The 13245-nt window shown below is 45.0% G+C and overlaps 1 protein-coding gene across 10 annotated transcripts in view; it reads left to right on the top strand.

Moving 5' to 3' along the window:
• The window catches only part of MARCHF10 (membrane associated ring-CH-type finger 10), a 199793-nt gene that overhangs the window by 109171 nt on the left and 77377 nt on the right, over positions 1-13245 (top strand). For 4 of the 10 annotated variants that reach the window (XM_023652261.2, XM_070227102.1, XM_070227103.1 and 1 more), the window contains exon 2: positions 11616-11915. In XM_023652261.2, the coding sequence (XP_023508029.2) occupies positions 11659-11915 (257 nt within the window). In that variant the 5' untranslated portion in view covers positions 11616-11658. Of the gene's footprint in view, positions 1-10627; positions 10739-11615; positions 12155-13245 lie in introns of those variants that run through there. The other 6 variants (XM_070227108.1, XM_023652264.2, XM_023652267.2 and 3 more) reach the window with 5 other exon arrangements.

A 13245-nucleotide genomic window follows, 5' to 3' on the forward strand; every position in this document is an offset into this window, starting at 1 on the left:
GATAAAAAGAGGAAGAGCAAAATTATGCAAAAATTCTGTCGTTAAGATATGTGGGCACCGTGGCTCAAAATAGAAACCAAGCAGCTTTCCAAAGACTTGAAAGTTTTAGATAAAGAAAATATAATCGCTCTAATTCTTGTTTCATCCTGTTCCCTTCAGCTTTTGTTGGAAACTGTTACCCACCCCTGGTGATTTGAGGACAGTGGAACTGTTCACGGAAATATACCTGAAACAGATGCTCACAAGTACATATGCTAATTTTAAGTTTTTTACACGTAAGAAAAGAGTGTGGCAAAATTCAAGGTTATGTGTAGGGAGAATAACGAAGATGCAAATGACACACATATTTTATATTAATCTCTAATGTGCTTCACAAATAACATTTATTTTTGCTGTATAAATACTTAAGATTACAGGGTCATTTAGCATCAACTCTTAAACTGTTAACTAAAAAGTCTTCACCTGTTATTGACACCTCAGAGTATCTCAAATCAAGGGCTCTCAATGTCACACTGTATACTTATCCAGGTGTTTTCTTGTTGAAATGAAGAATGTGGGAAAGAGTGATTCTGATTCCTGGATTATCATTTCATTGGCTAAGTGGGTGCCCTAGTGCTACAGTGGAAACTTCCATTTCATTTTTACAGTGAATGAAAACATTTTTTCTTATACAGCCGTCTATTCCATGGCAATGCCAGTAATAGACCAGCTCATCATATGTTCAAAAAGAGTTTAAAAATAAATTATACTAGATTTTATGAACCGTAGTGGACTTTACTTTCAATTTCATTACGAAAATTTATAGCACCTCACAGGTGCCACACCCCAAAGAAATAATAATGTGAACGATGAGAAAATGAAGAAACTAAAAGGGAAGTGAAGTGTTGCTTCTTGATATTTTTCCTCCTGGTCGTGATGCTCACTTTCCTCAGCTTCACAGGGTCTAGGGCAAGAGTAAGCATGAAGGTATTAAGCCAACGTTTTGTAAACCAGTTAAACTCAAGACCGAGTAGGAAGAAGTCTTAGACTTGCCTGCAAGTTTGCACCTGGGAGGCTCACAGGCAGCACAGAGGCCGTGAGTGGGCTTTATTTGACCTTGAGAGTGTTTTTCTAAACACTGAATTAGTTGCCAACATTGACAAATGATATTGCCCCAAAATAGCAACAAACACAAACCTGCATTTCTGTCTTCCCAAGCGATGAGAAATTCTGGCGACACAGCACCTGCGCCCTGGTGCCACGGCAATGAGGCCCGGAAGCTGGGCAATGGCGGACGCTCTACCCCTTCCAGAGTCTTCCAGCCCAACTTCTCCCGCGCATGTCCTGCCTGGCTCCCGGATATGTTTGCGTGTGAGGCGCCTGTTAATAAGCTATCCTGGTTTCCTTTGTGAGTCGATGAAGTCTCAGGTGTTTGCTCCTTTGGGGTTCCTCCCTATCCCTTCGAGAAAAGGTGATGTTAAGTACAGGGTTTCAGATCCCAATTGGACCTAAAGTGGGGGGCATTTAGGGCCATTGTCCCAGATCAGAATCACTTCAAAGTTACCATTGATCTGAAGATTTTCTGGGAAATAAGGGTTCGGAGCCTTTTCTTGAAGTTTATATCTAATCTACGTTGAGCTGGGTAATGTTTCTCAATTCAAAATTAGAGTAATTCTGGGATCAAACAGGTAAAAAGATTCATGATGGAGATATTATTGAAATGTTTCTCTGTATATGAGACGGGGTTGAGAAGAATTCCTGGATTCTAGGCCCCCTCTCACCTAGGCCTTAGGTGAGACGCTTGACTCAGCCTCTGTTTCTAAACCTATAAAATGAAGGGGATGTTTCTGTGTTCAGAACCCAGGCCATACGTTAGAATCACCTGGGGGACTTTAAAAAATACTCATGCCGAGGCCCCACCCCAGACCAGCTGAATCTGATTCTCTGAGATGGGGCCCAGGAATCTGTATTTTCCCAACGTTCCTTTCTGTGATTCTGAGGCCCAGAGAGGGAGACATTTGACATGATCTCCAAGGAGAGACATGATCCCACATGATCTCCAAGATTCCTTCCCATTCTCTAATTTTGTGGTCTCAGGCCTTGGGAGCAGGTGCCAGGAGAATAGACATATGCCCTATTAATTTCTCCTTGATGCCAGCAAAGACTATTCATTTTACACTAAAAAATATATACATATGTGGAGGTATGGTCATAGCTTGTCATTTTCATTAAGGGACTAAAAGAAACCTGGAGTAGAAGCCCAAATTTTTAACCCTCGCTCCCTTAAATTCACCCCCCACAACCATGTTCAAGCTTCACCTGTCCTAGGTGCACTGATTCCCACACTGTAAATATTTTTATCCCCAAAAGGCATCTAAATTGTTGCCATTTAAAAGATACCAAGAGCTTCACAGTGTAATAAGGTAACATCTGAGTCCGATTGAGAGGCACTGGAAGTGAAAATACACGCTGAACTTTGCATAATTTGTACAAAAAAGTAAACTATCTCATTAATAATTTTTAGATAAATCACATGTTGAAATGATAATGTTTCAATATTGTGGGTTTAACAAAATGTATTATTAAAATTAATTTCACCTGTTTCTTTTTACTTTTCTAAATACGTTTACTAGAAAATTTTAAATTACTTAGGCGGCTCACATTATATTCCTATTGGACAGCGCTGACTAAGAGGTATGCATTTTTTGAAGCTTTGGTTGAAGTTTAGAGTGTTTAAAAAAAGCTCCTCAGAATGAACTAAGTTGGGGTTTGAAAAATATCTAATTACTAGTCTTTACCGCATAGACTCCTACAAGGAGACTCTTCTTAGTAGAACTGACTGAACCTACACAACCTCCACTGGATGGGGACACAGATCAAAAGCAGTACTTTTTTGCCAACAGGACACTTCAGTGCATGCAAACATGGCCCCTGGGAGAATCCTAGTGAAACACTATGGGGAGAATGATGTGGAGGTTACTATCATTTCCCCCTTCCTTCTGCCTATCTACCTGTTCATCTTTTCCCCATCCACGCACTCCCTTATGCCAGTTCTGTCCTGAAGCAGGAAACACATGAATGGTAAAGAATGAACCAAATGAGTGAGCACATTCGAGGGGACAACAGCTAAACATCCCACTTGCCACGACTTTGTTGTCCATCACTGGTCTCTCCGATGCCTCAAAGCAGTTGTTTCTGTAGTCTTGGATTCCTAGCCAGAAGGTCTCAGATTAGCAGTTATCAGCCCCCGCCCTGGCCTTATCACCCAGCCACAATAGAGGGCCCGGAGGGAAAAACATGTCAGACTGAATGCTTGGAAAGAGGGCCAACTTTGAGTGCAGAAAGAGTAGGCAACTGTCCAGAGTATGTGAATTCAGAGGTGCCAGGAGCACTCCAGCACACTAAGAAAACACTTTTCTCCTTAACTGGCGCAAGTTCTCCTAGTTGTGCCCCGTATTTATACCTTAATGAATACTTTTCAGATCAGTTCGACTCAGTAAAGACTGACTATGTGTGGCTGCCCCAAGCAGATTTGAGAAGACCTGTTAGGAGCCCTCTCCAGACAGGGAGGGAAAGGAACATGTGGGAGGGAGGAAGAGGGCAGAGACAGGAAGGCTGGGAGAGCCAACGCAAACGTCACCCACTCCCAGTCTGGCCAGCTCCGACACTGCGAGCAATGCTTCTAGCAGAAGGGACTGAGCACCAGCAGGCAGCACTGAGTAGGGCCTCGAGCAGTACCTGGAGGCACTTCATTTCTCACCGTGAGAACGTTTCTCTTCACTCTTATCCTCTCCCCCTCACTCTCTCCCAGGCCCACACCTACCTCTGTTGTAGAACTTACTCCATGGTCTTGTTTACTTTCCTTCCTCCCCCACAAGCACAAAGACCATGTCTTACTCTTCTGAGAGTCCCCAGAACCTAGCACAGCACTTGGCACTTAAGTGCTTAATAAGCTTTTGTTGAATGAATACATGACTACACCTCCCTGCCTCACTGGGGGCACCAGGAGAGTCTATCATGTCCTGCCGATGGCAGTCAGTTCCTAATCTCTGCATCAAACTATGCCTGCCTTTCTAAACCTGGACACAACATTCTGAAACAAAGATGAAGGGGAAGAGGCGTGGGACAGGTCGGGGCATGAAGATACTGCCACCCATGTGCACGCACACCTATTTAGATGCTGCCAAAATGTTCTCGGCCCTTTCCCACGGGCCTGCGCTCCCGTTTTACCCCCAACCTCGGAAGGTTTCTATGAGAAAGACCATTATTATAACTTATTTTGCTCTATTTTGTATCAAAATAAATAAAAGGCAGAATATATCAAAACTCTACCCCCACAACAGTAGATTATTATATTTTTTAACAAACTGACCCACCACCGTTTTCCAGCACATGTGATATGCTGCAAGGAAGTGCCTGGCACTCCGAAGGCTCAAGGTTCCAGCAGCCGTTGTGTGGCCTTGGATAAGGCGCACAGGGGGACTCTTTGTCCTCTGGTTTCTGCAGTGTGTTAAAGGAGATAATGGTATATTCAATGGGTATGAAGAAAGCTTAACATTAGTCTGCATGAAGCTCTTTGAAATGCATGAAGGGCACTACAGTGTATAAATGTAACACTTGGCCTAGTGTTCACTCAGAACCCTTGTCTGAGCATTTATAAAATCTCTCTGTGGATGTGTACACACACACACACACACACAAATATATATTTAAAATTGCTTAATTGCTTTTAAAAATTTTAAGTAAACACGCTGAAATGATTATAAGGCATCTGTACAATGTATCCAATGCAAGCCTGCCACGATAAGAGCTATTTGAGAAAGTAAATCACATCAATGAAAGAATCGCAATGAGTCAATTGATGAAATATTGCATTAGCAATGGCCTCTGACCCTGTAAGATGCCACCCGAAAGCTTTTTCCTCTCTTTGTAATTTAATCATTTTTCAGTTAAATTAATTTCTTAAAATCCACTCAGATAAGCCGCCTATGTTAAACACACACACGCGCGTGCACACACACACACACACACACACCCCTCCAGGTATAGGTGAAATAAAGGACAAACCCTCGTGTTGTGACTCTCCATCTGTGCTTTATTCTGGAGATGGACAATATCCTGTTTCTTTTTTCTATATTTGACAAGAGTTTTCCATAACTTCTTCCTGCTAAAGTGCGATGTCAAGGGCCTCCAAATACCCCAAGACAGAGACCCAGTCACCACAATCCGAAACTATGAAAATGCAGCCGTGAAAGGCCCCACTGCGTGTCTGCCGTACTTAAAAAAATTTTTTTTAATTTATTTTAATACAAACTAACTGGCTCAGAAAGTGGCTTTGCAAAGGTAGCGACTCTGAGAAGAGCGCTAACAAGCCCGCCCTGCACATCTGTGCTCGGGCTTGCTGGTAGAGCGTATTCCACACACATCCAGGAATGTGTTTGAGGACTGAGCGTGGTTAAGTCATGTTTTAAGAATGTTCTCTCATTATCCTGACTCAGAGGGTGCAGTGAGCCACAGAAGGGAGGCTTCACAGTGATACCTTCTGTTCTGTCTGGTTTTTGAGAACCGCCTTCCACCGTACTGATGGCTGCAAACTGATGTCACCAAGGTTAATTCCTTCACGTCTTCTTTTCACAGAGCTACAGCAAGAGTGGTTTTTCCTGTTGACATTTTTTAAACTGTGTAACCTCGGGGTTAGCCTTGTTCAGGGAGGGGAGTGTGGGGAGAAGAGCGTCTAGCAGAGGTGAGGGGAACCAGAGAAAGGACCAGCATGGAACCAGAGGAGAGAACCAAGGACAAAAATGATCGAGCCAAGAAATTTGTTTGGGAAAACAGAAATCTAAGAGCTGTGGTTTGGCAAGTAACTCTGACTCTTAATGAGAAAGGCAGAGAGAGAAGAGAGGGGAAATGGGGATGAAGATGGGAGGGGAAAGGAGAGGCGGAGGAAAGCAAGAAAGGAAGAGAGGAGGGAGTAAGGGGAGCAAGACTCAGCATGTGACGTAATGCTTCAGGAGGGGACATTATGAGAAAATGCACTGTACTGAGAGACTGGCAGTTAAAAATCAGGACAGACTCCCCACTATGGGACCTCTGGTTATGTTAATGTCCTGGAACTAGGGGAAATATCCTTGATAATCCATCTTTAACCATCTCATCTCATGCCAATGGACAAGCACGTGCTTGAACGATATTTTGAAGTTTCCTCAAAGTCTGGAATAGGGATCACAAGGTCATAACTACCAATTCTGGTGAGGAATCTCCTCAGGGGTCTCCACGTGATATGTCAGACACACACACATGCACACTTTAAAACCACTCCACAGCTTTCCATTGTACTTAGAATAAAACCCAACCCCAACTCTCCCAGCCTCCCAGCCTTCCCTCGCAACCATCTTCCAGCCGCACTGGCTTCCTTTCAGTTCCTTGGATCCCCTGAGCTCTCTCTCACCTCCAGACCTTGCCCAAACTGTTTCCTCCACCTGTGCCCCTTCTCCACCCTCAGAGGGCTGGCTCCTCTTCATCCTTTAGGTCTCACCCAGAGAGGCCATCTTCAATCACTCTGTCTAAATAGGTTCCCACCCTCCCCATCGCCACCCCAGTATTCTCTGTCACTGCACCCTATTAGTGTCCTGGCACTAATTATCATTTGTCAGTTTATATTTATTGATTTGTCAACATGTAAGTTGTCCTTGACACCTACCAGTCAAGTATCTGTTGATTGAGTGAATGGATAGAATGCTCCAGATTCACTGATGTGGGAGGCACAGACTTGAGCCCTGGCAGCAGTCCCCGACCGCCCATCTTAAATGTCTCTTCCTCCTGCCTGCTGATCCACACCTAGTTCCCACTTAGGCCTTGAAGCTGCTCCTGCTGCCCGGGAACACCCTGAGCAGGCCACCCTCTAGCTGGAGGGGAGGTGAGCAGCTGTCCTTCGGTGGGGCAGGAGCAATGAGAAGCCACAAAGTGTTAGAGACAGAAATAAGAGTTAGCAACTAATCAGATGCTGCTTCCATTTAATTAGAAAAACGGAAAGAGAACCACAAAAGAGAGAGCTCTGAAGAGAAACGAGTGCGGATGTTAGAAATCTTCTACGTCAGGGATGAAGGCTCCCCTGTGTGGTACGGCCATCTGAGGGATCCCACTCCATCCCAGTGAGCGCGGAGGGCACTCTGCAGCACAAAAGCTCCATGACGGCACCGATCAGGAGATGGGTGATTAGAAAGGAGGCCACCTGCCCCCCGGGACCAGTGCTGCCCCTGCTCCTTTATCATGTGCCTTCTGCTTGTGGCTCTGGTCTCCCCCTCGCTTGCCGGGCACTTTTATCCAAACAAAACATCACGGAGTAACATCCACTTGCGAGGGTTCAGGAGTTGCTCATTACTTGTGTTCCCTTGCTCTCTTGATGAGAAGGGTTTTTTGTTTGGCCTGAGTATTTGTCTGCGCAGACACGTGTGTAGTGATCACGTGTCGCTGTCCTAGCTTTCTGAGGCCTGAGTCTCGCTCAGAGCTTCATGATCAGTCCACAGATTAAACTCTTGGCCAAACATGTGGGGTTGAGTTTATCCAAAGTCCAAACAAATCAGATACTCCTCCTGGACAGAAGTCAAATTCTTTCCTTTGTTAATAATTTCTCAGAAATTCAGAAAGCAATATATTTTATGTTCTCAAAGTTCTTATAATCACATCCAATCATGTATCAGTTGCATCCATTGCCATAATGAAGGGTTTTGAAAAGTCTGAAGCCTCCAAAATGGATAGAGAAATCAAAGCCTGTTTGAACTTTTGAGAAATATCTCAACACTGTGAGGTCCAAAAACTTTAATGAGTTCGCCCTCTCTCTGTAAAACAGCACAATGGACCAGCTACAATCCCAAACGAGGAAAATTCTAAGGGCTCCCCCAAAGGACATGCATTTTTTTTTATTAATTGTAGGGAGTTTGCCAATCTCTAACAGAGTCTACTTTATTCCACAAGAGAATCAAATCACAAATATCTGGCCTACAAAAGCCCAACAGGCATTACTAAATTTTGTATAGTTCATGGATGGCTGCAAGCCCCAAACTGACTACACCCTCACAGTTAGGGGTGAGGTCATAAAATGTCACTCTCTGAAATTCAGGATAAAAAATATATTTGTAAATTTCACAGCCATGATATTAGTAACATAAGGTCAACATTTTAAAGAAATAACAAGCCTTTGGAGATGTTTTATAAATTTACAGGTGATGTACCTTGGTGCGTCCTCAGGTCTGAGCAAGGAGAATTAAATCTACATCAAGTAAGTAATAATGATAGCTACCATTTGTTGCACAGCTACTATGTGGCGGACACAACGCCAGAAATTTTGTATTGGTAAGTCATTCATCCTCACAACAAGCCGGTGAGGAGGCTCTGACTATGACCATTTTAACGATGAGAATCTTGAGATGTGAAGGAGGATGGAAGTTGTTCACTGTCAAACAGCAAGTGCCACTGCTGGGTTTCTAGCCCAGGTCTTCTCAACTCCAAACTATGCTCTTAACTGTGTTAAGAGAAATGGTCCCATGAAGTTGAGCAAAAAGGCAGTTAACTGAAACAAAGATGTGGTAAAAATCTCCAAATTCTTTGAGGTAAACAGCCCAAACCAGTTATCCAGACTGAAACATCTCTGGAGGGAAGAAAGGTCATTCTGTGAGGCCTCCTCAGCCTGCTAGAGAAATCCCTTAAGAACACTCAGTTCCCTTTGATGGAATTCAATATTCACCAAACCTTCTGATCTTTAACTTGATCTCCTGAGGATGCCTTTCCACCAGGAGGGAGTACCTTTTGCACATGACCATGGCTGGACAGCTGCCAGCTTTACTCTCCAGGATAAAATAACTTGGACTTGGTCAGGTAGAGGACATCTAGTCTCTGCTGAGTGGAATTATTAGGAATCAATTCCTAAAAAGATCAGCTCTGAATTGATTAAAACGATATTTCTGATCCTACAAAACCAGGGACCCAATCCTGGGTCTTCAGGAACCTCCACAAAAAGTATGTGTAGCCCAGAGGGCTCACCTTGAAGCAGCCTCCCAAGCTCTTTAGCCATTTTAATGACATCGATATAGAACCACTTTTAATGAGTGACATGAAGAGATCGTCACATTGCATACTCACAGTCTGGCCAAATAGAACCGTGGGATGAATGCAGAATGTCACAATAGCCCATGGCATATTCAATAAGCCATTAACCAGTTTTTAAATTAATTGGATGAATTCCCTGCACAAAAGGGTTCTGGAGGAGAACCCATAAAGCTTGAAAGGACTCACCTCCTCACAGTGCCCTTCTCAGGAAACCCACTCCTAGAGATTCTTTCTGCAAACCAGCTGCCATGTGCACTGAATGAAGGCAACATCACCACATTGGCCTTAGCTGATGAGAACAGAAGCCCATTAATCATGGTGAGGCCCAAGGGAAAAACGACCATGTTATATATGAGGGAGGCCATCTGCTTCTGAGGCCACATGCCCTTTGTATAACTCTTAGGTTAAACTAAAGGACTTCCTGATGCTCATTTGCAAACAGCAAATATCTCAATCATTCGAATGCACGATCTAGTTAAGTCTGAGTTTTTTCCTTCACTTATTCGTCATCTACCAGAGACACTACGCAGAGAATAAGGAACAGTCGGATCCTTTCTCCAACCAGGACTTGTGTTTCTTCCTTACTTTAATATTTCTCTTCCTTAGCATTTTGCTTTTTAATGCCATAACTAATCTTACTTGTACTTTACATACCAAGCTTAAGTTTACTCATTGAACACTAAACTTGGAGTTGCTCACTAACTTCTCACAGGCTGACCTCTGGCACTCCACCCTCTCTCAAGGGCACCAAGATTCTTTCTAGAGAACAAATTTTCAGAAGCACTTGAAATGCAGAAGAGTTTAAAGCTGAGATACAAAGCGACATCTCCAAACTTTGTTAAAAAATCTTAAAATATTTATGATTTACACCCGTGCATTAAATGAAACCTTAAAATACTCCGAGGAAGTAAAGCTTCTGATTATTGAGTGCTTACTATATACCAAGTATGATATTAAATGCTTCATTTGTCCTCCCAATGTCTTATTTAACCCTCACAGCAATCTTTCGAGGTAGATAGTATTATTTTATACAGCTCCTGAAGTAGGAGGAGAAAAAGCTGGGTCCAACACGCACCAAGGTGCTTTTCTTACCAATAGGCAACGTCAGGGCATTCGGAATGGGAAGCTCTGCTTTTGAGCCCTGGGCTGCTACTTACCATGTGTCCTTGGGCATGTCACTTCTCTTCCACTATCTCACCTGGACTTCAACTTCCTCTTCCGTTCATTAATAATTAATAATTATCATTAATCATTATAATTATTTTTATTTAACAGGAGTCCTAGCTCCAACAGAACAAGCTCGCTATCATTTCACTATTATAGTTTCAATCCAGTGCGTCCTTAAGCATCTCCTTTTGAAAGGCAAAAACCATGGGGAGAAGTCTTAGGTTAGTACTTACCAGTTAATGCTCCAACGTTTTAGTAAGGATTACTTGATAACCAGCTGAGAACAAGAACAGAACGTGGGTTGGGCTACGAAAGGTATGAGGAACTGCTGGAGGACGATGAAGGTTGGATGACAAAGTACCCAAAACAAATACTTGACCAAAGTACATTTTATCTGGACTCTGCCTGGCTCAGGATATGCCTTAGAAGCTGGCGTGAAGGCAGTGAGAAATGTTTAGTGTGTAACACATCGTCTCGTCTGGCTGAGGTATGAGTGAAGAAATGCTGAAGCAGGAAAACCAAGAAAGCAGGCCCTGGGGGAGGGCATAGGGAAAGCCACAGTTAAGAATTTGGACTTCATTCCGCAGGGAGCGAGGAACCTTCGAGAGCTTCTTAGCGGGGGACCAGTGACATTAGGCTATGCAGCTTATAGCAAAGCACAAATGGTGGGGATGGGGTATGGAAGACAGGGGCCCCGGGTGTGGTTAGGAGGCCCTTCTAATAATCCAGTTATGAGGTGATGGAGCCCAAAACTAAGGTTGTGGTAATAAGAATAGAAAGAAGGGTGCGGTGCTGCAGGAGAACGGACGCCAACTGGATTTGGGGGATTGTTGTGAAGAAGACATCTAAAGCACAGGCGCCCAGGGATTCTGGGCACTGATGAAAGGTCCAAGAATTTCTATCCCCCTTTTCCCCTATTTTCCACCTAATCAAAAATGCCTTAACTTGACATCAGTTGGCCAGTTGAGTGCCTAAATATGCAAAATATATGGAAGCGTCATCTTTGCCTATGAAAACCACAGACAAATAAACCTGGTGGAGAGAGAAGGTGACACTAGACAGGTCTTGATGCCTTCCTTCCAAATCTGTGGGCACGGGTCTAAACCTCTAAGAACCTGCTTCCTTGGGAAAGGCAGGGAAGATTACTGATAACCAGGAGATAACTGGGCTCTGGTCTCGGTTCTGCCACCGACAGGGTGCCTCCCTTAATCATTTATGTCTTCCCTTTTTATGTTGGATCAGACATTTCAGAGGTCCCCTGGACACCTCAAACTCCGGGGCTGCACCGTCTTTCCCTCCTCTGCCCATGTATTGCCTTTAATATTATTTTATTCAATTAAAAATATTTTCCCCTCTTTTTCCAGTCTTATTCTCAATAAAGCACAGCATTGATTGAGGGCAAGAGTGATGGCCTCGGTATCTGGGTCTGGGCTTGGACATCAAGACAAAGCCAATCCGCCTCCTCCTTCAGGAACTCTTCTCCACCCGCCGCCATCACCGCTTTGCCTTCCCGACAGCATCCTGACTGGTTCCCACGGCAACCGGCGGGGCGCCCACCTCAGGGCTCAGGACCTCGCGGCCGCAGCCCCGCCCCGCCCCCACGGCAGCACGCTCCCACGCGGGGAAAGAGGAGGCCGGGTTGCCGAGGAAACGGAGGACGCCAGGTAGCAGTCCCCACCGCCTTCGCCCCTAGGAAGCCCGGCAGCCGCCGCGGAAAGCTGCCTCCGGGGAGGAGGAGAAAGAGGGGCCGGAGGAGGGAGGGGAGAAGCGAGAGGAGGAGGAAGAGGAGCATAAGGACGGGCCCCCGCGTTTGATGGGCGGCTCCTCCGTCCTGGACCAGCCCGCCTGCCCCGCCCCTCGGCCCCTTTATCCCCTCGCAGGGGAGGAAGGACTGACCCGCAAGGTAAGGGCTCGGCTGGGCCCGGCCCGTCCCAGCCGCGCCCGCGACCCAGCGGCCCCTGGTCCTCCGAGGAGGTGGAGGGAGGAGAGGGGGACAACCTCTCCGTTCGACTTCCATGATTCTGGAGGGAAATTGGGCCTGAAGCCTGGTGGCCTGGCCTCTCCCTCTCTGGGCTGGCCACAGCCCCGTTTTCTTCTGCCTCAAGGGGCCAGGTTTGGGGGACTCTGAGATCATTTGCACACTGGCAGCCTCCCCGCACCTACATAACTTCCCCGCAGACTCCCCTGGTCTGCAAGTCCAGGAGAGGTAGACACGGACCATGGCCCCTCTGGCTTCTGAGTGCGAAATTGTTCATCTTGTCATTGCTGAGAGGTATAGCTTGTCAAGCCTGTGACATTACCAGCCACCCACCCAGGTTTCCCAGTTACACACTGAGTCTCTCTCCTGTGGGCTCCATGGTCAGTGTGTGACCACCCATCTCTCTCACAGCTTCACAATAAAACGAAGAGTCACCGCCGAAGAGCTTTTCTTACGAGCCCTTTGCAGCCCCCGCCCCTTGGCTTCCTACGCCAAATGGGCTGGAGGAGGGAAACCATGTCCCTGGCGCCCTCTCAAGCCCTGCTCTTTCTCTGGGGTCACAGTATTCTCTCAGTGGCGGAGTGTTTGGAAAATTGGGCCCAAATCACTCATCTTTGTTGCTTATACTCAACACATTTTTCTAAGTTGACTTTAAAACTCGTAAGATTTTTTTAAGGCTAAGATTTAAATAAATCCTGTAATCTTTGTCATTACAAATTAATTGCGTAAAAGGATGAACAAGGTCTCCTGAACTCCCTCTTCCAAGCAATCAATTGTGGAAAAGGGGGAATTTATAAACCTGACCGTCAGGTATTAATATAGCCATTTGGATTTTGGTTCAAAGGAATCTTCAGCCTAAAAGGGGGCTTAGATTTACATTTTTCTCTATTGCTGAACCAATAAAATATTCACTTTAATGATATTTCTAATATGAGGCCATAGTAAGAAAACAGTGAAATAGCTTGATTGTTATTGAAATGGAAGCCCTTCAAATCAATTGTTTTGACAAATGTGGC

This window comes from Equus caballus, chromosome 11 (assembly GCF_041296265.1).
Source record: "Equus caballus isolate H_3958 breed thoroughbred chromosome 11, TB-T2T, whole genome shotgun sequence".
In the NCBI taxonomy this organism is placed as follows: Eukaryota; Metazoa; Chordata; class Mammalia; order Perissodactyla; family Equidae; genus Equus; species Equus caballus.